Source organism: Salmo salar, chromosome ssa15 (assembly GCF_905237065.1).
Source record: "Salmo salar chromosome ssa15, Ssal_v3.1, whole genome shotgun sequence".
NCBI lineage: Eukaryota > Metazoa > Chordata > Actinopteri > Salmoniformes > Salmonidae > Salmo > Salmo salar.
This window is the reverse complement of record NC_059456.1, coordinates 110,316,457-110,344,233: the sequence shown is the minus strand read 5'-3', so window position 1 is coordinate 110,344,233 and position 27,777 is coordinate 110,316,457. Positions and strand designations below refer to the sequence as shown.

Genomic DNA, 27,777 nt, shown 5'->3' with positions numbered 1-27,777 from the left:
AAGTGACTAGGCATCAGGATAGATACTAAAAGTAAAAAAAGGCTGCGTTTTTAGACGGACAGTCCAATTCTATTGAGCAATCTGATCAGCTCTGAAAAAAAATCTGATGTGAAAAGATCTGTTTTGATTGGTCAAAAGACCAATTCGTGGAATTGGGCTGCCTGTGTTTCCTAAAAGCAGCATATAGAGCAGCAGCAGATATGGTGAGTGTATGTGTGTGATAGTATATGTGTCCAAGAGCGGAAGGTAAACCAGCGGTATAACAATGACCGAAAGGTTGTCAGCTCAAATTCCGAAGCCGATCATGTGAAACTGTCGATGTGCCCTGAAGGAAGACACCTAACCCCACTTGCTCCAGGGTCGTCTTTAATAATGTCTGAGTTGGAAATTTGCCACCAATCTCTGTTTGGTTTCCTCGGGAATCAGATTAAAGTAAATTTGAATATAAAATATAGCGTCTACGGTGGGGGAATTATATTGAAGTATATATTGAGTTGATCCGGCCGAGCGTTGCCGATAACTGCCGAAGTGTTTCGGAAACGCGTATCTGGTTTACTTCCTGGACCAATGGTGGCGGCCATCCTCTGCTAGCCCGAAAGCCCAGCCTCCTCGAGTAGCTGGTGCAGTTTGATAACACGGACCAGGCAGGACTGGATAGCTACAGGATTTCAGTGTTTGCAGCGATACTAGATACTTTGTTTAATAGCATGATTCGTGCAATAGCATCATAGCTAGCTGAAACGCGATAGCTCCACTGCACTGTATTGGCAAGTCGCCTGTTTTAACCCATCTATTGTTGAGCGCGTCTGCCAGCGTTTTGATTACAGTGAGTGGGGAAGGAAGAAAACGCACACACCCCTCCGCTCTTATGGTAGTGACTAGCGGGGAGGCTCGGGAAAAGAAAGAATAGGTAGAGAGATCTCGATTGTTGTCTTTGGAAAGTTGATTCTACTTCCGAGTATAAAGGTTGGTCATCCCAATGGCGTCAATTTCGAAGGTGTCCATTCTGGATTACTTCAACATCGTGTTCGAGGGGGAGAACGGAAAGATCGAGTCCAACTGTAAAGCATGCGGCACCAGGATACAGGCGAAGAGGAGCGTCACATCCAACTTCGTCACACATCTCAAGGTACCGTATAGATCTGTTTTAACTAAGCCATAGATCTGTTTTAACTAAGCCATAGATCTGTTTTAACTAAGCTATAGATCTGTCTGACAGTAGGTGACAGGTACAGTAGGCTATAGGCAGGGTTGGGTGAGTTACTTTTCTAAATGTAATCCGTTACTAGTTACCTGTCAAATTGTAATCAGTAAGGTAACTTTTGGATTATCCAAACCCAGTAACGTAATCTGATTACATTTAGTTACTTTTAAATTACTTTCCCCTTAAAAGGCATTCGAAGAAGACAAAAATGTATGATACCAATTTAATGACATCTATTGCAGGATAAATCAATGTTAAAGATTACATAACTGGCCATATTTGGATGTTAAATTTTACTTTATGGGTTGGTTATGTAGGCTTCTTCTGACCCATCACTTTCTACTATATATTTACATTACATTTACGTCATTTAGCAGACGCTCTTATCCAGAGCGACTTACAAATTGGTGCAAATTGGTGCATAATATGATTAAATTATATCTTTACATTAAAAACCAAAGTCCATCAGAATTCCAATCATTCCAAAAAATTGTATTCCCTGCGATCTTCAAGAACAGGACTTGGAAATATGGAAGTATAGATTATCCAAATTGATTTACCTGAGCATGACCCAAAACTAAGGACTTATTAGCCAGCACTACTCTGTTGTTTATGATTTGGTTGTCATAGAGGACTGATTGGGCTCATTGATTTAAGTTGAAAAATAAATGCTGTGCTCATGGAATGGCTTTGAGCACTACTGAAAAGTGCTATTTACATGTGATAAATGAATGCCATATTCTGCATTTGCTAAAGGCCTATTGTTTACCTTTTTCTTGGTGACACTTTGATATCTTGGTAATATGCAGCTGTTTAAAGGGCAAATCCACAGAAGAAACAGAAGCAACAAAGATACAATAACAAAACGGTCGCCCCGCCTCTGTTTTGGTGAAAAACTGAGGGATTGGCCAGGAGAAATGTAACCACTCTCAGATTAATAGACAGAGCTATGGATGCAAGGACTGACCATCCATGATATCAAAAGTATTGTTTTAACGAAGTTATGAGGCTATACAGTGTTTGTTTACATTGGAGTGAAACAAGCTTATATTTTGGGTTCTCATGGAGTTTGACAGTTGAACTAAGCTCATGAGGCATTTATAAGTTATATTCTTCAAGAATCAATGGACATATATACAGTAACAATCAAAAGTTTGGACACACCTACTCATTCTAGGGTTTTTCTTTATTTTTTATATTTTCTACATTGTAGAATAATAGTGAAGACATCAAAACTATGAAATAACACATGGAATCTTGTAGTAACCAAAAAAGTGTTAAACAAATCAAAATATTTTTTATTTTTGAGATTCTTCTAAGTAGCCACCGTTTGCCTTGATGACAGCTTTGCACACTGTTGGCTTTCTCTCAACCAGCTTCTTGAGGTAGTCACCTGGAATGCATTTCAATTAACAGGTGTGCCTTGTTAATTTGTGGAATTTCTTTCCTTAATGCGTTTGAGCCAATCAGTTCTCTTGTGACAAGGTAGGGGTGGTATACAGAAGATAGCCCTATTTAGTAAAATACCAAGTCCATATTATGGCAAGAACAGCTCATATAAGCAAAGAGAAACAACAGTCCATCATTACTTTAAGACATGAAGGTTAGTAAATCTGGAAAATGTCAAGAACTTTGAACATTTCTTCAAGTGCAGTCACAAAAACCATCAAGCGCTATGATGAAACTGGCTCTCACGAGGAATGCCACAGGAATGGAAGACCCAGAATTACCTCTGCTGGAGAGGATAAGTTCATTAGAGTTAACTGCATCTCAGATTGCAGCCCAAATAAATGCTTCACAGAATGCAAGTAAGACACATCTCAACATCAACTGTTTAGAAGAGACTGTGTGAATCCCGCTTTCATGGTTGAATTGCTGCAAAGAAACCACTAGTAAAGGACATCAATAAGAAGAAGAGACTTACTTGAGCCAAGAAACACGAGCAATGGACATTAGACTGGTGGAAATCTGTCCTTTGGTCTGATGAGTCAAAAGTTTAGATTTTGGATTCCAGCCATCATGTCTTTGAGAGACTCAGAGTAGGTAAACGGATGATCTCCGCATGTGTGGTTCCCACTGTGAAGCATGGAGGAGGAGGTGTGATGTTGTGGGAGGGCTTTGCTGCTTACACGGTCAGTGATTTTTTTTTATTTATTTAGAATTCAAGGCACACTTAACCAGCGTGGATACCACAGCATTCTGCAGCAATACTCCATGCCATCTGGTTTGGGCTTAGTGGGACTGTTGTTTTTCTACTGGACGATGACCCAACACACCTCCAGGTTGTGTAAGGACTATTTGACCAAGAAGGAATATTATGGAGTGCTGAATCAGATGACCTGGCCTCCACAATCACCGGACCTCAACCCAATTGAGATGGTTTGGGATGAGTTGGAACCCAGAGTGAAGGAAAAGCAGCCAACAAGTGCTCAGTCCTTCAAGACTGTTAAAAAAGCATTCCAGGTGAAGCTGGTTGAGAGAAGGCCAAGAGTGTGCAAAGCTGTCATCAAGGCTAATGGTGGCTACTTTGAAGAATCTAAAATATAAAGCAGATTTTGATTTGTGTTACACCATGGATTACAGGCAACATCCGCATCGATCTAAAGGCTAGAGCTGCCGCTTTCAAGTAGCGGGACACTAATCTGGACGCTGATAAGAAATCCCTCTACGCCCTCAGACGAACCATCAAACAGGCAAAGCATCGATACAGGATTAAGATTGAATCCTACTACACCGGCTCTGACGCTAGTCGAATGTGGCAGGGCTTGAAAACTATTCCGGACTACAAAGGAAAACCCAGCCGCGAGATGCTTTGACGCGAACCTACCAGACGAGCTAAATGCCTTTTTATGTTCGCTTCGAGGCAAGCAACACAAGCATGCATGAGAGCATCAGCGGCTCCGGACGACTGTGTGATAACACTCTCGGTAGCCGATGTGAGTAAGACCTTTAAACAGGTCAACATTCACAAAGCCACAGGGCCAGACGGATTACCAGCATGTGTACTCAAAGCATGCGCGGACCAACTGGTAAGTGTCTTCACTGACATTTTCAACCTTTCCCTGACCGAGTGTGTAATGCCTACAGTACTGTGCAAAAGTTTTAGGCAGGTGTGAAAAAATGCTGTAAAGTAAGAATGCTTTCAAAAATGGACATGTTAATAGATTATATTTATCAATTAACGTAATGCAAAGGGAGTGAACAGAAGACAAATCTAAATCAAATCCATATTTGGTGTGACCACCCTTTGCTTTCAAAACAGCATCAATTCTTCTAGGTACACTTGCACAAAGTCAGGGATTTTGTAGGCATATGGTCAGGTGTATGATTTAACAATTATACCAAACAGGTGCTAATGATCATCAATTCAATATGTAGGTTGAAACACAATCATTAACTGAAACAGAAACAGCTGTGTAGGAGGAATACAACTGGCTGAGGAACAGCCAAACTCCGCTAACAACGTGAGGTTGCTGAAGACAGTTTACTGTCAAGACTGAGCACAGAAACAAGTCACATACTGCATCAGCAAGGTCTCTCCCAGGCAGAAATTTCAAGGCAGACAGGGGTTTCCAGATGTGCTGTCCAAGCTCTTTTGAAGAAGCACAAAGAAACAGGCAACATTGAGGACTGTTGACGCAGTGGTCGGCCAAGGAAATGTACTACAGCAGATGAAAGACACATCATGCTTACTTCCCTTTGCAATCGGAAGATGTCCAGCAGTGCCATCAGCTCAGAATTGGCAGAAAACAGTGAGACCCTGGTACACCCATCTACTGTCCACAGAATTCTGGTCAGAAGTGGCCTTCATGGAAGACTTGCAGCCAAAAAGCCATACCTCCGACGTGGAAACAAGACCAAGCGACTCAACTATGCACGAAAACACAGGAACTGGGGTGCAGAAAAATGGCAGCAGGTGCTCTGGACTGATGAGTCAACATTTGAAATATTTGGCTGTGGCAGAAGGCAGTTTGTTCATCGAAGGGCTGGAGAGTGGAGGTTCCTTGCAAGCTTGGGGCTGCATTTCTGCAAATGGAGTTGGGGATTTGGTCAGAATGAATGGTCTCCTCAATGCTGAGAAGTACAGGCAGATACTTATCCACCATGCAATACCAATAAGGAGGCATCTGGTTGGCTCCAAATTTATTCCTGCAGCATGACAACGACCCCAAACATAGTTCTTAATGACTTTCGCTGTATCTTCAGCGTAAAGAAGAACAACACGTCAATGATTGTAAGTTGGCAAGTAATACCGATGGTCAGGGCAGATATCCCACTCGCCTTCTCTGCATCCTTACGAGGCATCCCGCTCTGTGTCCTCTGTACCTGCGTCTCTTTCTCCTGCCAATGACGGGGATGTTGGCCTTGTCGAGTGTTCGCAGTATATCCTGTGCTTCCTGCTTGTTGAATAAATATTCTTAGTCTGATCCGTGAGTGATCGCTGTCCTGATATCCAGAAGCTCTTTATTGCCGTAAGATACGGTGGCAGAAACATTATGTACAAAATAAATTACAAATAACACGAGAAAAAACACATAGTAGCACAATTGTTTAGACGCCCGTGAAACTGCTGCCATTTCTTCTGCCGCCATCCATTAGGCCTAGGGATTATTTATTTTATCAGAGTGAATTAGATTGAGCAATAAAAGCTCCACTTTTATTCTATAGGCTGGGATCCACACTATGCGGCTGTTGCAAGAGTGCATTTTTCACTGGCTGTCCACTGGTTTCAAAAACAATGATTGATTGGGCATCTTAAACTTAATGAATTCAAACATTATTGGGTTCAAACACATATTTACATTTGTGAACAGCCATCCACAATGCGCAAATAGCTAAATGAGAGAGCGCATTTATGTGAATTACACTGCTGCTATGTAGATATCAATAATAAGTGATATCCGTATCGCCGTTGACAACACTGCTGTCATCCTCTAAACGTTTATTAAAGTTGGATCATCTTTGGATGCCAACAGCAGTCGCACCATTGGAAGACACAGCTTGGACTGTAGCCTTCAAAAGCCTATTCCTGCGCTTTCCCCGCGATCCATCAAACACATTTGGTGTGTCAACGCAGTGGTCTCTGACTCGCGGTCAGACTCGCTCAGGAGGAACAAACTTAAACTTGCACCTTTTTCAATGCTGGTTTGAATGTCTTTGAGAACAGACAAGTGTCCAATATTTTTTCGCAAACATCCTTTCTGAATTTCAAAGTAATCCTCAAAGTAATTAATTTTTTCAAAAGTATCTTAACTAAGGTATAGATCTGGATGTCTGACAGTAGGAGACAACAGGTACAGCAGGTTATAGGTCTGTCTTAACTAAGGTATACATCTGTCTGTCTGGGTGGCTGGCAGAAGGAGACAACAGGTACAGTAGGCTACTGGCTGTGATAGATACAGTATTGTCTGTGTAAGAAACTGATTGCAAAGTTAAGAATGCACATTGTATTCCACAGGGATAGGTAGACGCAGGCTGCGGCTGAATTATACAGTTCCTGTTTGTCTCTGTGTGAAATTCTGTTTTATTAATCAATATCAAATCTAAAAACATTGCAATAGGTAGTCTGTCTGACGTTTGATCATCAGAATTACACTCTCTCTCTCGTTTCTACAGAGGAAACACCAGGCGATGTACGATGAGTTTGTAAAGAAGAAGGATATGAAGAGAGAAGCCTACTCCTCCTCATCCTCCTCCATCCATCCCTACTCCTCAGCCTCCCTTCACAGCCTGGCCAACGGAGGAGGCCATCGCTGCAATCACTCCATCACCGCTGGAGGAGGAGGGGTGGGAGTAGTAGGAGGCATAGGGGGAGGAAGAGAGGGAGCAGGAGAAGGGGTGACGAAGTTCCACAGACACGACCCTCGCCAGGGTGTGTGTGTGTGTGTGTGTGTGTGTGTGTGTGTGTGTGTGTGTGTGTGTGCGTCCACGGTAACGGAATTACGTTTTGACTCCGTTTTTTTTACTTAAACCTCTTATGGCTCAAATCCCGTTAACGGGATCGATTTGACAACATCCGGTGAAATGGCAGAGCGCCAAATTCCCCAAAAATATATAAAAAATATTTAACTTTCATACATTCACAAGTGCAATATACCAAATTAAAGCTGAACTTCTTGTTAATCTAGCAACCGTGTCAGATTTCCAAAAGGCTTTACAGCGAAAGCAAACCATGCTATTATCTGAGGACAGCACCCCATCAAACAAACACAGACAATCGTATTTAATCCCGCAAGGCGCGGCACAAAATTTAGAAGTAACGATATAATTCATGCCTTACCTTTGACGACCTTCTTCTGTTGGCACTCCAATATGTCCCATAAACATCACAAATGGTCCTTTTTGTTTGATTAATTCCGTCGTTATATCTCCAAAATGTCCATTTATTTGGCGCGTTTGATCCAGAAAAACACTGGTTCCAACTCGCGCAACATGACTACAAAATATCTCATAAGTGTCGTGTCTTTGGCTATGCCGGATTAAGTGATATGACATGCTAACCTATAAAATCCTTTCTCTAATTAATATTACCTGATTAAGCTAATCATGTAAATGTAATTAACTAGAAAGTCGGGGCACCACGGAAGAACGTTTATAGAGCCGTTATCTTCCGAATAAACTCTTAAAATACTTAGTAATATTTTACATCGATAGCAGTCAATATTAACCCTTATCTTATTTTCAGTCTCATAATGAAAGTTGTAAATTCTTGGCCATCTTCACGAACCCTGGCTAACAAGTTGAATCAGCAATACAAAATTGGGTTTAATTATTTATTTACTAAATACCTAAACTTATCACACAGAATTACAAATACACAGAATACAAATGATGTCATACAGAATTCACCCCTGGTGAACGGAACCTGTATGAAAGCTGGTTACACAAAGGAAAGGGGGTTGGGCTTGAATGAAAGAGCGGGAAGACTTAGGAACAGAGAAACAGCAGCTATGCTATCGTAAATACATTATCTTATGCATTCTAAATTACCGCCCATTTGGAAAAGGGAAATGCAATAAATATTTACTCTGAGCTGCGCTTCGGTAGATTGGTCGTAGATGCTGGCCGGGTTGACCAACAGATATTCCTGTTTTCGGAAGAATGTCAATGGTGGTCAATTGGATACGTGGTGGAATCTTCGTCTGGTTGTTAGACTGGATCCGTCGTCCGTCCTTTCCTAGCCCACGTCTACAGCGGCCGCTGCTAACTCAATGGCTAGGAAGTAGCACTTCTGTAGTGAATAAGCTCAAAGTTCATACCAGTTCATACCATAGCTCACGCCGAGGTTGGCTTAGTTCTGTCCTTGACATGTGTGTCCTTCTAACGTAGAGGCTGCAGACCTCACGTGCTGGAACAACCTGGTTATTTTTTTGTCAAAGGCTTATATAGTGGAGAGGGGGGAAGGATGTGTTTCATCGTTTATAACTCCTCCTCTTCACAGGGGTGGGCCACTGATCAAGCAGGGCACTTTCCTTATGAAAACCCAAATCTCTCATTTGGAAGCTAAAATTACATTTAATCTCCTAACAAACAATTTCAATATCAAACATTTCAATTGCATAACAATTCCATGTTACTCTGATAACTAGAGGGTGTATACTTTCTCAGGTACAGTTTATGTCGTCCTGTCATCAGTCATAATGTCTCAGATAACAACGAACTGACATCCCTACTCATTACGTTCCAAAGCATATTTCCAACTGGTTTTATTACCCAAATATGCTTCCTTTCCCCATTTGTTTGATGTTCCCAGACTCTCTATATTTAACACAGGCTATTCAAGTCCTTCAGTAGGGTCAGAGAGGGGAAGGGAGAAAGGTATTTATGGGGGGGGGGGGGTCATAAACCTTACCCACAGGCCAACGTCATGACATAAGTTACTTGTAATCTTTGTCCAAACATTTCAAACAACTTTCCTAATACAACTTAAGTATTTTTTTTTACGTAAATAATCGATAAAATTTAAGATGGGATAAACTGCGTTCAATACCGGAGGAAAACAAAGTGGAGCTTTTCAGGTCACGCGCCTCTATCAAACAGTACACTTCACTCTACCCTCGTTCTGAACAGGGCTACTTCATTACACAAAGGAAAAACATCAACCAATTTCTAAAGACTGTTGACATCCAGTGGAAGCGATAGGAACTGCAAGCAACTGCCTTAGAATTCTAGATTCTCAATGAAATTCATTGAAAAGAGAGTGACTTCAAAAAAAATAAATCCTGGATGGTTTGTCCTCAGGGTTTCGCCTGCCAAATAAGTTCTGTTATACTCACAGACATCATTCAAACAGTTTTAGAAACTTTAGAGTGTTTTCTATCCAAATCTACCAATCCATATACATCCATATCCTAGCATCTGGGCCTGAGTAGCAGGCAGTTTACTTTGGGCACGCTTTTCATCCGGACGTGAAAATAGCGCACCCAAGCCATAAGAAGTTAAACATTTTTGCCAAACAAAAACTATTGATATAAAAGTTCAACAAATTAAAGTCCATGAACAAGGACTACTTTTAACAATTTCCACTGAAAAATTTACTAAAACTAATTTAATGTCAGAACTGTGCAAACCTATAGTAAAATCAGTTTTATATTTTTTTTTTTTTTTTTTTGTGCGACCACATTTTCCAAAAACGTATCTGCTCTGAATTAACATTCAAAGATGTCTGCATAAATAATGGGGTGTCAGCTATTACATGGCACCGTGAGTTTGCGAATATCTCTTTTGGCTATTGAACTACAATTAGTGAAGTGGATCAACACCCGCTAACAGAATTACATCATGGGTCCCTGATCTGTACTATACAGAATTACATCATGGGTCCCTGATCTGTACTATACAGAATTACATCATGGGTCCCTGATCTGTACTATACAGAATTACATCATGGGTCCCTGATCTGTACTACAGAATTACATCATGGGTCCCTGATCTGTACTACAGAATTACATCATGGGTCCCTGATCTGTACTATACAGAATTACATCATGGGTCCCTGGTCTGTACTATACAGAATTACATCATGGGTCCCTGGTCTGTACTATACAGAAATGCATCATGGGTCCCTGATCTGTACTATACAGAAATGCATCATGGGTCCCTGATCTGTACTATACAGGAATTACATCATGGGTCCCTGATCTGTACTATACAGGAATTACATCATGGGTCCCTGATCTGTACTATACAGGAATTACATCATGGGTCCCTGATCTGTACTATACAGAATTACATCATGGGTCCCTGATCTGTACTATACAGGAATTACATCATGGGTCCCTGATCTGTACTATACAGAATTACATCATGGGTCCCTGATCTGTACTATACAGAATTACATCATGGGTCCCTGATCTGTACTATACAGAAATGCATAATTATGGCTTCAATGTTGTTCTCATGTTTCATAAGTTTGGACATCACAGTAGAGGTCCGTATGGTAGGGTGAAGTTCAGTAGAGTTTAGTACAGTAGGGTAGGATTCAGTAGAGTTTAGTACAGTAGGGTAGAGTTTAGTAGAGTTTAGTACAGTAGGGTAGAGTTTAGTACACTAGGGTAGAGTTTAGTAGAGTTTAGTACAGTAGGGTAGAGTTTAGTAGAGTTTAGTACAGTAGGGTAGAGTTCAGTAGAGTTTAGTACAGTAGGGTGGAGTTTAGTAGAGTTTAGTACAGTAGGGTAGAGTTTAGTAGAGTTTAGTACAGTAGGGTAGAGTTCAGTAGAGTTTAGTACAGTAGGGTAGAGTTCAGTAAAGTTTAGTACAGTAGGGTAGAGTTCAGTAGAGTTTAGTACAGTAGGGTAGAGTTTAGTAGAGTTTAGTACAGTAGGGTAGAGTTCAGTAGAGTTTAGTACAGTAGGGTAGAGTTCAGTAGAGTTTAGTACAGTAGGGTAGAGTTCAGTAGGGTGGAGTTTAGTAGAGTTTAGTACAGTAGGGTAGGGTGGAGTTTAGTAGGGTGGAGTTTAGTAGGGTGGAGTTTAGTAGGGTGGAGTTTAGTAGGGTGGAGTTTAGTAGGGTGGAGTTTAGTAGGGTGGAGTTTAGTAGGGTGGAGTTTAGTAGGGTGGAGTTTAGTAGGGTGGAGTTTAGTAGGGTGGAGTTTAGTAGGGTGGAGTTTAGTAGGGTGGAGTTCAGTAGGGTGGAGTACAGTAGGGTAGAGTACAGTACTGTAGGCTAGATTTCAGTACAGTACAGTGGGCTAGATTTCAGTACATTTCAGTAGGCTAGAGGTCGGTACAGTACGGTAGAGGTCGTTTTAGTAGAGTACAGTAGTGTACTGTACATTAGTGTACTGTACAGTAGGGTGAAGTTCATGACAGTAGCGTTCAGTACGGTAGGGTGGAGTTCAGTACGGTACGGTGGAGGTCGTTTTAGTAGAGTAGAGTACACTAGTGGGAAGTTCAGTACAATAGAGTAGGGTAGTGATCAGTAGAGTAGGCTACAGTTCAGTACAGTGGGCTAGATTTCAGTACAGTTCAGTACAGTGGGCTAGATTTCAGTACAGTTCAGTACAGTGGGCTATAGGTTGGCACGGCAGGCTAGGCTATAGGTTGGCGCGGCAGGCTATAGGTTGGCACGGCAAGCTGTAGGTTGGCACGGCAGGCTAGGGTAGAGGTTGGCACGGCAGGCTAAGGTAGAGGTTGGCACGGCAGGCTAGGCTAGAGGTTGGCGCGGCAGGCTAGGCTAGAGGTTGGCGCGGCAGGCTAGGCTAGAGGTTGGCGCGGCAGGCTAGGCTAGAGGTTGGCGCGGCAGGCTAGGCTAGAGGTTGGCGCGGCAGGCTAGGGTAGAGGTTGGCGCGGCAGGCTAGGGTAGAGGTTGGCGCGGCAGGCTAGGGTAGAGGTCAGTTTAGTATGGTAAAGTACAGTACACTAGGGTGAAGTAGGGTAGAGGTCAATACAGTAGCCTAAGGTTCAGTGCAGTAGCCTAAGGTTCAGTGCAGTAGGCTAGAGTTCAGTGCAGTTCAGTGCGGTGGGCTAGAGTTCAGTGCGGTGGGCTAGAGCTCAGTGCAGTTCAGTGCGGTGGGCTAGAGCTCAGTGCGGTGGGCTAGAGCTCAGTGCGGTGGGCTAGAGCTCAGTGCAGTTCAGTACGGTGGGCTAGAGGTCAGTACTAGAGGTCGACCTAGAGGTCGGCATGGCCAATAAATTAGGGCCGATTTCAAGTTTTCATAACAAACGGTAATCGTCATTTTTAGACGCCGATTGTGGCCGATTACATTGCACTCCACGAGGAGACTGCGTGGCAGGCTGACTACCTGTTATGCGAGTGCAGCAAGGAGCCAAGGTAAGTTGCTAGCTAGCATTAAACTTATCTTATAAAAAACGATCAATCTTAACATAATCACTAGTTAACTACACATGGTTGATGATATTACTAGTTTATCTAACGTGTCCTGTGTTGCATATAATCAATGCGGTGCCTGTTAATTTATCATTGAATCACAGCCTACTTCGCCAAACGGGTGATGATTTAACAAAAGCACAATCGTTGCGCGAATGTGCCTAACCATAAACATCAATGCCTTTCTTAAAATCAATTCACAGAAGTATATATTTTTAAACCTGCATATTTAGTTAAAAGAAATTCATGTTAGCAGGCAATATTAACTGGGGATAATGTGTCACTTCTCTTGCGTTCATTGCACACAGAGTCAGGGTATATACAACAGTTTGGGCCGCCTGGCTCGTTGCGAATTCATTTGCCAGAATTTTACATAACTGTTAGATAACATTAAAGGTTGTGCAATGTAACAGCAATATTTAGACTTAGGGATGCCACCCGTTAGATAAAATACGGAACGGTTCCGTATTTCACTGAAAGAATAAACATTTTATTTTCGAAATGATAGTTTCCGGATTCGACCATATTAATGACCTAAGGCTCGTATTTCTGTGTGTTATTATAATTAAGTCTATGATTTGATATTTGATAGAGCAGTCTGACTGAGCGGTGGTAGGCAGCAGCAGGCTCGTAAGCATTCATTCAAACTTAACTGCGTTTGCCAGCAGCTCTTAGCAATGCTTGAAGCACATCATTGTTTATGACTTCAAGCCTATCAACTCCTGAGATTAGGCTGGCAATACTAAAGTACCTATTAGAACATCCAACAGTCAAAGGTATATGGAGTACAAATAGTATAGAGAGAAATAGTCGATGCGTCATAATTCCTATAATAAATACAACCTTAAACTTCTTATCTAGGAATATTGAACCACCAGCTTTCATATGTTCCCATGTTCTGAGCAAGGAACTTAAACGTTAGCTTTTTTACATATTGCACTTTTACTTTCTTCTCCAACACTTTGCTTTTGCATTATTTAAACCAAATTGAACATGTTTCATTATTTATTTGAGACTAAATAGATTTTATTTATTTATTATATTAAGTTAAAATAAAAGTGTTCATTCAGTATTGTTGTAATTGTCAATATTATTTATATTTATTTATATATTTTATATATATAATATTGACAATTACAACAATACTGAATGAACACTTTTATTTATATGTATGTATGTATGTATGTATGTATGTATGTATGTATGTATGTATGTATGTATGTATGTATGCCGATTTAATCGGTATCGGCTTTTTTTGGTCCTCCAGTAATCGGTATCGGCGTTGAGAAATCATAATTGGTCGATCTCTAGTCAGTATGGTAGACTAGATTTCAGTACGGCAGGCTGGAGGTCGGTACGACAGGCTAGGGGTCGGTACGGCAGGCTGGAGGTCGGTACGACAGGCTAGGGGTCGGTACGGCAGGCTGGAGGTCGGTACGGCAGGCTGGAGGTCGGTACGGCAGGCTGGAGGTCGGCACGGCAGGCTAGGGGTCGGCACGGCAGGCTAGGGGTCGGCACGGCAGGCTGGGGGTCGGCACGGCAGGCTGGGGGTCGGCACGGCAGGCTGGGGGTCGGCACGGCAGGCTAGGGGTCGGCACGGCAGGCTAGGGGTCGGCACGGCAGGCTGGGGGTCGGCACGGCAGGCTAGGGTAGGGGTCAGTTTAGTACTCTACACTAGGGTGAAGTTCGGTAGAGGTCAGTACAGTAGGCTAGATTTAAGTTCAGTACATTAGGCTAGAGTTCAGTATGGTAGGATAGGGGTCGGTAGGGTATAGAGGTCGGAACGGTAGGGTATAGAGGTCGGTACGGTGGGGTATAGAGGTCGGAACGGTGGGGTATAGAGGTCGGTACGGTGGGGTATAGAGGTCGGAACGGTGGGGTATAGAGGTCGGAACGGTAGGGTATAGAGGTCGGTACGGTAGGGTATAGAGGTCGGTACGGTAGGGTATAGAGGTCGGTACGGTGGGGTAAAGATGAGTTCAGCATGGTAGGCTAGAGGTCAGCATGGTAGGCTAGAGGTCAGCATGGTAGGCTAGAGGTCAGCATGGTAGGCTAGAGGTCAGCATGGTAGGCTAGAGTTCGGTACAGTAGGGTAGAGGTCAGTACGGTAGGGTAGAGATCAGTTCAGTAGGGTAGGGTTCAGCACGGTAGAGTAGGATAGAGATCAGTACAGTTCGGATACGGTAAGGTGGAGGTCGGTTCGGTAGGGTGGAGGTCGGTACAGTTCAGTACATTAGGATGGAGTTCAGTAGTGTAGAGGTCAGTACAGTACATTAGGGTAGGGTAGTGATCAGTATAGTTCAGTACAGTAGACTAGATTTCAGTAGAGGTCAGTAGGCTAGGGTAGAGGTCGGTTCGGTAATGTAGGGTAGAGGCCAGTAGGGTAGAAGTCAGTACAGTTCAGTACATTAGGGTAGAGGTCTGTCTGGGTAGAAGAGGTCGGTTCGGTAAAGTAGGGTAGAGGAGGTCGGTTCGGTAGTGTAGAGGAGGTCGGTTCGGTAGGGTAGAAGTACAGTTCAGTACAGTATGGTAGGGGTCAGTACAGGTAGTACAGTTCAGTACAGTATGGTAGGGGTCAGTATGGTAGGGGTCAGTATGGTAGGGGGTCAGTATGGTAGGGGGTCAGTATGGTAGGGGGTCAGTATAGTATAGTAGGGGTCAGTATAGTATAGTAGGGGGTCAGTATAGTATAGTAGGGGGTCAGTACGGTAGGGGGTCAGTACAGTAGGGGGTCAGTACGGTAGGATAAAGTACAGTATATTACTGTACATTAGGGTATAGTTCGGTAGGGGTCAGTATGGTAGGGGTCAGTATGGTAGGGGTCAGTATGGTAGGGGGTCAGTATGGTATGGTAGGGGGTCAGTATGGTAGGGGGTCAGTATGGTATGGTAGGGGGTCAGTATGGTAGGAGTCAGTATGGTAGGAGTCAGTATGGTAGGAGTCAGTATGGTAGGGGTCAGTATGGTAGGGGTCAGTATGGTAGGGGTCAGTATGGTAGGGGTCAGTAGGGTAGGGGTCAGTACAGGAGGGTAGGGGTCGGTAGGGTTGGGGTCGGTAGGGTAGGGGTCAGTACGGTAGGGTCAGTACGGTAGGGGTCAGTATGGTAGGGTAAGGGCAGGAGGGTAGGGGTCGGTAGGGTTGGGGTCGGTAGGGTAGGGGTCAGTACGGTAGGGTCAGTATGGTAGGGGCCAGTATGGTAGGGGCCAGTATGGTAGGGGTCAGTATGGTAGGGGTCAGTAGGGTAGGGGTCAGTAGGGTAGGGGTCAGTAGGGTAGGGGTCAGTAGGGTAGGGGTCAGTAGGGTAGGGTAGGGGTCAGTAGGTTAGGGGTCAGTAGGGTAGGGGTCAGTATGGTAGGGTAGGGGTCAGTAGGGAAGGGGTCAGTGGTGTAGGGGTCAGTATGGTAGGGTAAGGGTCGGTAGGGTAGGGGTCAGTTGGGTAGGGGTCAGTACGGTAGGGTAGGGGTCAGTAGGGTAGGGGTCAGTACGGTAGGGTAGGGGTCAGTATGGTAGGGTAGGGGTCAGTATGGTAGGGTAGGGGTCAGTAGGGTAGGGGTCAGTACGATAGGGTAGGAGTCAGTATGGTAGGAGTCAGTATGGTAGGGGTCAGTATGGTAGGGTACAGTAGGGTAGGGGTCAGTATGGTAGGGGTCAGTATGGTAGGGGTCAGTAGGGTAGGGATCAGTACAGGACGGTAGGGGTCGGTAGGGTTGGGGTCGGTAGGGTTGGGGTCGGTAGGGTAGGGGTCAGTACGGTAGGGTCAGTACGGTAGGGGTCAGTACGGTAGGGGCCAGTACGGTAGGGGTCAGTATGGTAGGGGTCAGTAGGGTAGGGGTCAGTAGGGTAGGGGTCAGTAGGGTAGGGGTCAGTAGGGTAGGGGTCAGTACGGTAGGGGTCAGTAGGGTAGGGGTCAGTACGGTAGGGGTCAGTAGGGTAGGGGTCAGTAGGGTAGGGTAGGGGTCAGTAGGTTAGGGGTCAGTAGGGTAGGGGTCAGTATGGTAGGGTAGGGAGGTGTAGGGAAGGGGTCAGTGGTGTAGGGGTCAGTATGGTAGGGTAAGGGTCGGTAGGGTAGGGGTCAGTTGGGTAGGGGTCAGTACGGTAGGGTAGGGGTCAGTAGGGTAGGGGTCAGTATGGTAGGGTAGGGGTCAGTATGGTAGGGTAGGGGTCAGTATGGTAGGGTAGGGGTCAGTAGGGTAGGGGTCAGTACGATAGGGTAGGGGTCAATTGGGTAGGGGTCAATTGGGTAGGGGTCAGTAGGGTAGGGGTCAGTAGGGTAGGGGTCAGTAGGGTAGGGGTCAGTAGGGTAGGGGTCAGTAGGGTAGGGGTCAGTAGGGGTCGGTAGGGTAGTGGTAAGTAGGGTAGTGGTAAGTAGGGTAGGGGTCAGTAGGGTAGGGGTCGGTACGGTAGGGTAGGGGGTCAGTAGGGTAGGGGTCAGTAGGGTAGGGGTCAGTAGGGTAGTGGTCAGTAGGGTAGGGGTCAGTAGGGTAGGGGTCAGTATGGTAGGGGGTCAGTATGGTAGGGGTCAGTATGGTATAGTAGGGGGTCAGTACGGTAGGGGGTCAGTACGGTAGGGGGTCAGTACGGTAGGGGGTCAGTATGGTAGGAGTCAGTATGGTAGGAGTCAGTATGGTAGGGGTCAGTATGGTAGGGTACAGTAGGGTAGGGGTCAGTATGGTAGGGGTCAGTAGGGTAGGGATCAGTACAGTAGGGGTCAGTATGGTAGGGTAAGGGCAGGAGGGTAGGGGTCGGTAGGGTTGGGGTCGGTAGGGTAGGGGTCAGTACGGTAGGGTCAGTACGGTAGGGGTCAGTACGGTAGGGTAGGGGTCAGTATGGTAGGGGTCAGTATGGTAGGGGTCAGTATGGTAGGGGTCAGTATGGTAGGGGTCAGTACGGTAGGGATCAGTAGGGTAGGGATCAGTAGGGTAGGGGTCAGTAGGGTAGGGGTCAGTAGGGTAGGGGTCAGTACGGTAGGGGTCAGTACGGTAGGGGTCAGTAGGGTAGGGGTCAGTAGGGTAGGGGTCAGTATGGTAGGGTAGGGGTCAGTAGGGTAGGGGTCAGTAGGGTAGGGGTCAGTAGGGTAGGGGTCAGTATGGTAGGGTAGGGGTCAGTAGGGAAGGGGTCAGTAGGGTAGGGGTCAGTATGGTAGGGTAAGGGTCGGTAGGGTAGGGGTCAGTTGGGTAGGGGTCAGTAGGGTAGGGGTCAGTACGGTAGGGTAGGGGTCAGTACGGTAGGGTAGGGGTCAGAGGGTAGGGGTCAGTACGATAGGGTAGGGGTCAGTTGGGTAGGGGTCAGTAGGGTAGGGGTCAGTAGGGTAGGGGTCAGTAGGGTAGGGGTCAGTAGGGTAGAGGTCAGTAGGGTAGGGGGTCAGTAGGGTAGTGGTCAGTAGGGTAGGGGTCAGTAGGGTAGGGGTCAGTAGGGTAGGGTAGGGGTCAGTGGAGTAGGGGTCAGTAGGGTAGGGATCAGTAGGGTAGGGTAGGGATCAGTAGTGTAGGGTAGGGATCAGTAGTGTAGGGTAGGGGTCAGTAGGGTAGGGTAGGGGTCAGTACGGTAGGGTAGGGGTCAGTACGGTAGGGTAGGCGTCAGTAGGGTAGTGGTCAGTAGGGTAGGGGTCAGTAGGGTAGGGTAGGGGTCAGTTGGGTAGGGGTCAGTTGGGTAGGGTAGGGGTCAGTAGGGTAGGGGTCAGTAGGGTAGGGGTCAGTAGGGTAGGGGTCAGTAGGGTATGGGTCGGTAGGGTAGGGATGGGTAGGGTAGGGATGGGTAGGGTAGGGTTCAGTAGGGTAGGGTTCAGTAGGGTAGGGATCAGTAGGGTAGGTTAGGGGTCAGTATGGTAGGGTAGGGGTCAGTAGGGTAGGGGTCAGTACGATAGGGTAGGGGTCAGTTGGGTAGGGGTCAGTTGGGTAGGGGTCAGTAGGGTAGGGGTCAGTAGGGTAGGGTTCAGTAGGGTAGGGTTCAGTAGGGTAGGGATCAGTAGGGTAGGTTAGGGGTCAGTAGGGTAGGTTAGGGGTCAGTAGGGTAGGGTAGGGGTCAGTAGGGTAGGGGTCGGTAGGGTAGGGGTCGGTAGGGTAGGGGTCGGTAGGGTAGTGGTAAGTAGGGTAGTGGTAAGTAGGGTAGGGGTCAGTACGGTAGGGGTCGGTACGGTAGGGTAGGGGGTCAGTAGGGTAGGGGGTCAGTAGGGTAGGGGTCAGTAGGGTAGGGGTCAGTAGGGTAGGGTAGGGATCAGTAGGGTAGGGTAGGGATCAGTAGGGTAGTGGTCAGTAGGGTAGTGGTCAGTAGGGTAGGGGGCAGTAGGGTAGGGGTCAGTACGGTAGGGTAGGGGTCAGTACGGTAGGGGTCAGTAGGGTAGGGGTCAGTTGGGTAGGGGTCAGTTGGGTAGGGTAGGGGTCAGTAGGGTAGTGGTCAGTAGGGTAGGGGTCAGTAGGGTATGGGTCAGTAGGGTAGGGTAGGGTAGGGTAGTGGTCAGTAGGGTAGTGGTCAGTAGGGTAGGGGTCAGTAGGGTAGGGGTCAGTACGGTAGGGGTCAGTAGGGTAGGGTAGGGGTCGGTAGGGTAGGGGTCGGTAGGGTAGTGGTAAGTAAGGTAGGGGTCAGTACGGTTGGGGTCGGTACGGTTGGGGTCGGTACGGGTCAGTAGGGTAGGGATCAGTAGGGTAGGGGTCAGTACGGTAGGGTAGGGGTCAGTACGGTAGGGTAGGGGGCAGTACGGTAGGGTAGGGGTCAGTAGGGTAGGGTAGGGATCAGTAGGGTAGTGGTCAGTAGGGTAGTGGTCAGTAGGGTAGGAGGCAGTAGGGTAGGGGTCAGTACGGTAGGGTAGGGGTCAGTACGGTAGGGGTCAGTAGGGTAGGGGTCAGTTGGGTAGGGGTCAGTTGGGTAGGGTAGGGGTCAGTAGGGTAGTGGTCAGTAGGGTAGGGGTCAGTAGGGTATGGGTCAGTAGGGTAGGGTAGGGGTCGGTAGGGTAGGGTAGGGGTCAGTAGGGTAGGGGTCAGTAGGGTAGGGGTCAGTACGGTAGGGGTCAGTAGGGTAGGGTAGGGGTCGGTAGGGTAGGGGTCGGTAGGGTAGTGGTAAGTAAGGTAGTGGTAAGTAAGGTAGGGGTCAGTACGGTTGGGGTCGGTACGGTTGGGGTCGGTACGGGTCAGTAGGGTAGGGGTCAGTAGGGTAGGGGTCAGTAGGGTAGGGGTCAGTAGGGTAGGGGTCAGTAGGGTAGGGGTCAGTACGGTAGGGTAGGGGTCAGTACGGTAGGGTAGGGGTCAGTACGGTAGGGTAGGGGGCAGTACGGTAGGGTAGGGGTCAGTAGGGTAGGGTAGTGGTCAGTAGGGTTGGGATCAGTACGGTAGGGTAGGGGTCAATAGGGGCGGTAGGGTAGTGGTAAGTAAGGTAGTGGTCAGTACGGTAGGGGTCAGTACGGTAGGGGGTCAGTACGGTAGGGGGTCAGTACGGTAGGGGTCAGTACGGTAGGGGTCAGTAGGGTAGGGATCAGTTGGGTAGGGTTCAGTACGGTAGGGTCAGTACGGTAGGGTAGGGGGCAGTACGGTAGAGTAGGGATCTGTAGGGTAGGGGTCAGTATGGTAGGGGTCAGTAGGGTAGGGGTCAGTACGGTAGGGTAGGGATCAGTAGGGTAGGGTTTGGGTCAGTAGGGTAGGGTCAGTAGGGTAGGGTCAGTAGGGTAGGGGTCAGTACGGTAGGGCTCAGTACGGTACGGTAGGGGTCAGTAGGGTAGTGGTCAGTAGGGTAGGGATCAGCAGGGTAGGGTACGGTAGGGTAGGGGTCAATAGGGTAGGGGTCAGTAGGGTAGTGGTCAGTACGGTAGGTAGCGTAGGCGTCAGTAGGGTAGTGTAGGGGGCAGTATGGTAGGGTAGGGTAGTGGTCAGTAGGGTAGTGGTCAGTAGGGTAGTGGTCAGTAGGGTAGTGGTCAGTAGGGTAGGGGTCAGTAGGGTAGGAATCAGTAGGGTAGGAATCAGTAGGGTAGGGTAGGGGTCAGTAGGGTAGGGGTCAGTAGGGTAGGGTAGGGGTCAGTAGGGTAGGGTAGCGGTCAGTAGGGTAGCGGTCAGTAGGGTAGGGGTCAGTAGGGTAGGGTAGGGGGCAGTAGGGTAGGGTAGTGGTCAGTACGGTAGGGTAGGGGGCAAGTACGGTAGGGTAGGGTTCAGTACTTTAGGGTAGGGGGCAGTAGGGTCGGGGTCAGTAGGGCAGGGGTCTTAACGTCTACGTTATTGTGTTGATGTTAGTTGGCGGGGGTCTTAACGTCTACGTTATTGTGTTGATGTTAGTTGGCGGGGGTCTTAACGTCTACGTTATTGTGTTGATGTTAGTTGGCGGGGGTCTTAACGTCTACGTTATTGTGTTGATGTTAGTTGGCGAGGGTCTTAACGTCTACGTTATTGTGTTGATGTTAGTTGGCGGGGGTCTTAACGTCTACGTTATTGTGTTGATGTTAGTTGGCGGGGGTCTTAACGTCTACGTTATTGTGTTGATGTTAGTTGGCGGGGATCTTAACGTCTACGTTATTGTGTTGATGTTAGTTGGCTGGGGTCTTAACGTCTACGTTATTGTGTTGATGTTAGTTAGCGGGGGTCTTAACGTCTACGTTATTGTGTTGATGTTAGTTGGCGGGGGTCTTAACGTCTACGTTATTGTGTTGATGTTAGTTGGCGGGTGTCTTAACGTCTACGTTATTGTGTTGATGTTAGTTGGCGGGGGTCTTAACGTCTACGTTATTGTGTTGATGTTAGTTGGCGGGGGTCTTAACGTCGACGTTATTGTGTTGATGTTAGTTGGCGGGGGTCTTAACGTCTACGTTATTGTGTTGATGTTAGTTGGCGGGGGTCTTAACGTCTACGCTATTGTGTTGATGTTAGTTGGCGGGGGTCTTAACGTCTACGCTATTGTGTTGATGTTAGTTGGCGGGGGTCTTAACGTCTACGTTATTGTGTTGATGTTAGTTGGCGGGGTCTTAACGTCACGTTATTGTGTTGATGTTAGTTGGCTGGGGTCTTAACGTCTACGTTATTGTGTTGATGTTAGTTGGCGGGGGTCTTAACGTCTACGTTATTGTGTTGATGTTAGTTGGCGGGGGTCTTAACGTCTACGTTATTGTGTTGATGTTAGTTGGCAGGGGTCTTAACGTCTACGTTATTGTGTTGATGTTAGTTGGCTGGGGTCTTAACGTCACGTTATTGTGTTGATGTTAGTTGGCGGGGTCTTAACGTCTACGTTATTGTTGATGTTAGTTGGCGGGGGTCTTAACGCTCACGTTATTGTGTTGATGTTAGTTGGCGGGGGTCTTAACGCTCACGTTATTGTGTTGATGTTAGTTGGCGGGGTCTTAACGTCTACGTTATTGTGTTGATGTTAGTTGGCAGGGGTCTTAACGTCTACGTTATTGTGTTGATGTTAGTTGGCGGGGGTCTTAACGTCTACGTTATTGTGTTGATGTTAGTTGGCGAGGGTCTTAACGTCTACGTTATTGTGTTGATGTTAGTTGGCGAGGGTCTTAACGTCTACGTTATTGTGTTGATGTTAGTTGGTGAGGGTCTTAACGTCTACGTTATTGTGTTGATGTTAGTTGGCGGGGGTCTTAACGTCTACGTTATTGTGTTGATGTTAGTTAGCGGGGGTCTTAACGTCTACGTTATTGTGTTGATGTTAGTTGGCGGGGGTTTTAACGTCTACGTTATTGTGTTGCTGTATTTCTAATACCTTATAAGACTTTCTGGTAGATGTTTTCTAAGACCCCTATTACATCAGTTTGTCCAGAAATCAGCCTTTCTTATGTCTATGGGTCCTTTTCGACTGAAAAGCCTGTGTTGTGTGTTGTAGTTTTAGTGTGTTATAGACAGTGCTGTGTTTGACTTCATCTTGTTCATTGTATTATTAAGCAATAAGTCCCAAGGGTGTGTGGTATATGGCCAATATACCACGGCTAAGGGCTGTTCTTAGGCACAACTCATCCAGGTGCCTTGTTGCTGTTATAAACTAGTTACCAATGTAATTATGGGGCATGTCGTTCTGCCCCTGAACAAGGGAGTTAACCAACTGGTCCTAGGCCGTCATTGAAAATAAGTATTTGTTCTTAACTGACTTGACTAGTTAAATAAAAGTAAAATAAAATTAGAGCAGTTAAAAATGCATGTTTTGTCATAACCGTGATATATGGTCTGATATACCATGGCTGTCAGCCAATCAGCTTTCAGGGCAGGAACGACACAGTTCATAATTAATAATAAACCTGTTAGTTGATCCATACTTACCCTCCCTACTGCTGATCTCTGAATGTTGAACCAGGTTTACAGTAACACCTCTTACCCTCCCTACTGCTGATCTCTGAATGTTGGACCAGGTTTACAGTAACACCTCGTTATCCTCCCTACTGCTGATCTCTGAATGTTGAACCAGGTTTACAGTAACACCTCTTACCCTCCCTACTGCTGATCTCTGAATGTTGGACCAGGTTTACAGTAACACCTCTTACCCTCCCTACTGCTGATCTCTGAATGTTGGACCAGGTTTACAGTAACACCTCGTTATCCTCCCTACTGCTGATCTCTGAATGTTGGACCAGGTTTACAGTAACACCTCTTACCCTCCCTACTGCTGATCTCTGAATGTTGGACCAGGTTTACAGTAACACCTCGTTATCCTCCCTACTGCTGATCTCTGAATGTTGGACCAGGTTTACAGTAACACCTCGTTATCCTCCCTACTGCTGATCTCTGAATGTTGGACCAGGTTTACAGTAACACCTCGTTATCCTCCCTACTGCTGATCTCTGAATGTTGAACCAGGTTTACAGTAACACCTCTTACCCTCCCTACTGCTGATCTCTGAATGTTGGACCAGGTTTACAGTAACACCTCGTTACCCTCCCTACTGCTGATCTCTGAATGTTGAACCAGGTGCTGATTGGAAAAGTTTACAGTAACATCTCGTTATCTTCCCTACTGCTGATCTCTGAATGTTGAACCAGGTTTACAGTAACACCTCTTACCCTCCCTACTGCTGATCTCTGAATGTTGAACCAGGTGCTAAAGTTTACAGTAACATCTCGTTATCCTCCCTACTGCTGATTTCTGAATGTTGAACCAGGTGCTAAAGTTTACAGTAACATCTCATTATCCTCCCTACTGCTGATCTCTGAATGTTGAACCAGGTGCTAAAGTTTACAGTAACACCTCGTTATCTTCCCTACTGCTGATCTCTGAATGTTGAACCAGGTGCTGATTTGAGAAGTTTACAGTAACATCTCGTTATCCTCCCTACTGCTGATCTCTGAATGTTGAACCAGGTGCTAAAGTTTACAGTAACATCTCGTTATCCTCTCTACTGCTGATCTCTGAAGCGATAGCTAAGAAGTCCGTTGTCAATCAATCAATCAAATATATTTATATCATCCGATGTCACAAGGTGCTGTACAGAAACCCAGCCTAAAACCCCAAACGGCAAGCAATGCAGATGTAGAAGCACGGTGGCCAGGACAATCTCTGTGTGTGTGTTGTAGTAGGTGTGTAATAGACGGTATTATGTTTGTCTAGGTGCTGATCTCGGAGGCGATCGCAAAGATGTTGGTCCAGGACCTCCAGCCTGCCTCCCTGGTGGATCTCAGAGGGTTCAGAGAGTTACTGCAGCTGTTAGAGCCTCGCTATACTCCCGAACCCCCCAGATACCTCCACACCCAGCTCCTCCCAGCCTACGCCTACCAGGCCCAGCTGGCCACCAGACAAGCCCTGGCCTCAGCCCTCTCTCTCAGCCTCTCTGTCTCCCTCTGGAGGGGTCTCCTTGGGACCACAGCAGGGGCTAACACTGGGTATGTACTCTAAGCCTAACTCTAGTGTAACGGCAGGTCTCAGGTTTCACGAAATTGATGGCTAACATTTTGAAGCTGAGCCCTTTCCTCTTCCTCTGCTGCAGTACAGTCATATCTGACTAAGATCATAACATGGAGTCAGAAGTGCTTCAACCTCGTTAAATATCAGACAGAGATTATTTCACAGAAAATGTTGCTAGACTGTCAGAGTGATGAAAAGTAGCTAACCGCTCTCATTGGGCGGCCCAAGCAGAGCTGTTGCTATGGATACTCAGACTCAGAGCCTCCATGAGCAGAATGCATGCAGAGCGAGTGACAGACGGAGAGGAGCAGCTAATGGATTTACTAACAGAGGAAGTTATTTCTGATTTCCGTCTTTGGGCCGGGCCTTAAATTTGGCTGAAGCAATCGGGCTTAAAATTCATGCCGGTACAGGGCTCAAATGTGCATGGCTAAAATCACCATCTCTGGGTTTTAATATGTCTGTCCTACTGTCCTACTCAGGGTGCCATTTGGGACTATACCTAATATTTTCCTATATAGTTCGCTAGTTTGACACCCTATTTCCTATGTAGTGCACTAGTTTATGACACCCTATTTCCTATATAGTGCGCTAGTTTGACACCCTATTTCCTATATAGTTCGCTAGTTTATGACACCCTATTTCCTATATAGTTCGCTAGTTTATGACACCCTATTTCCTATGTAGTGCACTAGTTTATGACACCCTATTTCCTATGTAGTGCACTAGTTTATGACACCCTATTTCCTATATAGTTCGCTAGTTTATGACACCCTATTTCCTATGTAGTGCACTAGTTTGACACCCTATTTCCTATATAGTGCGCTAGTTTGACACCCTATTTCCTATATAGTTCGCTAGTTTGACACCCTATTTCCTATGTAGTGCACTAGTTTATGGCACCCTATTTCCTATGTAGTGCACTAGTTTGACACCCTATTTCCTATGTAGTGCACTAGTTTAATCTAGGGTTGTTCATTATGATAATCACTGTGTCCCCCTACCCGTCCTGCAGGTACCTGGGCGTGACCTGCCACTTCCTGTCGTCTGATTGGCAGATGCGTTCCGCCCTGCTGGCCTGCCTGCCTCTGGTTGGTGGGCTCTCGGCCAATCGCGTGCTAGCAGAGTTCGAGGAGGTGTGTGTGGCGCATGGCGTTTCGGGTCGAGCGTTCCGTGTCGTGGCTGACCCATTTCCCGCTGAAACTCACCCCTCATGCCGCCTACCAGGGTTCTGTATCCACGGCAACCCGGGAGATGATGCCGAAGAGGAAGAGGAGGAGAGTGGGGATGAAGGAGGAGAGAGGGAAGGAGAGGTAGAACAGGAGGACTGGTGGGAGGGAGGTCTGGGGACCGGCAGGATAGACTGTTTCTGTTGTTCTCTGGGTCAGTGTGTGAGAGATGGACTGCTCTCCTCCTCTCCTCTCCTCTCCTCCACCCTGGCTAAAGCCTCATCCTTCTATAACTACGTCACCTCCGCCGTGCCACACGACAAACTGGTGGGGCTGTTGGGAGGGGGGGTGGAGGGGGGGTGGGGAGCCGCAGGGCTGGAGAGCGAGACTGGGCCGTACAACTCAAGGTAAGAAGGTCTTAATGTAGTCTAGTTACAACATAGAACAGCCTGCTGGTTTAAACGTGGAAATGGTAACCATTGTCCTCTCCTCCAGCTGTTGCGTGGTCTTCTGGACTCAGCAGAGTTCTTGGAGGATGTGTCTGATCGGGCTGACCTGGTGCTGAGTGGCCAGGAGGTGGCGCTGCTCAGAGAACTGACAGACACACTGGAGCCCTTTACTGAGGCCTGGGACATGGTGCACACGCACAGACAGGTGAGACAGACACACACACACACACACACACACACACAGACACACAGACAGACAGACAGACAGACAGACAGACAGACAGACAGACAGACAGACAGACAGACAGACAGACAGACAGACAGACAGACAGACAGACAGACAGACAGACGGTGAGACAGACAGACAGACGGTGAGACAGACAGACAGACGGTGAGACAGACAGACAGACGGTGAGACAGACAGACAGACGGTGAGACACACAGACGGTGAGACACACAGACGGTGAGACACACAGACGGTGAGACAGACAGACGGTGAGACACACAGACACAGACAGACAGACAGACGAGAGAGACAGACACAGACAGACAGACAGGTGAGAGACAGACACAGACAGACAGACAGGTGAGAGACACAGACAGACAGACAGGCAGGTGAGAGACACAGACAGACAGACAGACAGACAGACAGACAGACAGACAGGTGAGAGACAGACAGACAGACGGTGAGACACACAGACAGACAGACGGTGAGACACACAGACAGACAGACGGTGAGACACACAGACAGACAGACGGTGAGACACACAGACAGACAGACAGACGGTGAGACAGACAGACGGTGAGACACACAGACAGACGGTGAGACACACAGACAGACAGACAGACGGTGAGACACACAGACAGACTGACAGACAGACGGTGAGACAGACAGACAGACAGACGGTGAGACACACAGACTGACAGACAGACGGTGAGACACACAGACTGACAGACAGACGGTGAGACACACAGACTGACAGACAGACAGGTGAGAGAGACAGACAGACAGGCAGGTGAGAGACAGACAGACAGACACAGACAGACAGACAGACAGACAGACAGGTGAGAGACACAGGCAGACAGACAGGCAGACAGACAGGTGAGAGACACAGACAGACAGACAGACAGACAGGTGAGAGACACAGACAGACAGACAGACAGACAGACAGACAGACAGGTGAGAGACAGACAGACAGACGGTGAGACAGACAGACAGACGGTGAGAGACAGACAGACAGACGGTGAGACAGACAGACAGACGGTGAGACAGACAGGCAGACGGTGAGACAGACAGACAGACAGACAGACAGGTTACTGGTTGTGTTCTTGTCTCCTGACAGGGCGACAGGCACGTCTCCATCAGTCTGGCTCTGCCCTGTGTCCTGGGGCTCCGTAAGCACCTGTCCGAGTGCGTCTCTCCCCAGCTACCCTGCCTGCTGCTGGGCTTGTCTCAAGCCGTAGAGCGCCGCCTGGCTCCCATCCTGGAGGACCCTCTGTACGTCACCGCCACCACCCTGGACCCACAGTTCAAACTCACCTGGAGCTCAGACCCTGACTGGCACAGACAGGTCCTCCTGGACGAGGTCACCAAACACACACAAACACAGGGCCCCAGCATGGAGCTCACCCCTCAGGCCCAGTCCCCTGACGCAGCTTTGTCCCCAGCCTCGTCCCCTCTTCCCTCCTCCACTTCGCTCAGCAGGCCCTGCAAGCTGTTCTCCTTCATCAAGCAAAGGCCCACGGCGCAGGCAAAGAGCGTGGAGCAGGAACTGGCAGGGTACCTGCGTGAGGAGCCCACTGAGGAGGAGCCTCTC

The 27,777-nt window shown here is 47.1% G+C and overlaps 1 protein-coding gene across 1 annotated transcript; it reads left to right on the top strand.

The window, feature by feature from the left end:
• The first annotated feature begins 553 nt into the window (after positions 1-553).
• On the top strand, positions 554-27,570 carry si:dkey-109j17.5 (uncharacterized). The gene is made up of 6 exons (XM_045696595.1): positions 554-1,129; positions 6,821-7,076; positions 24,050-24,320; positions 25,358-25,918; positions 26,007-26,165; positions 27,304-27,570. The coding sequence occupies exons 1-5, from the start codon at positions 980-982 to the stop codon at positions 26,074-26,076; spliced, it is 1,308 nt and encodes a 435-aa protein (XP_045552551.1). The 5' UTR covers positions 554-979; the 3' UTR covers positions 26,077-26,165; positions 27,304-27,570.
• Positions 27,571-27,777: the final 207 nt, after the last annotated feature.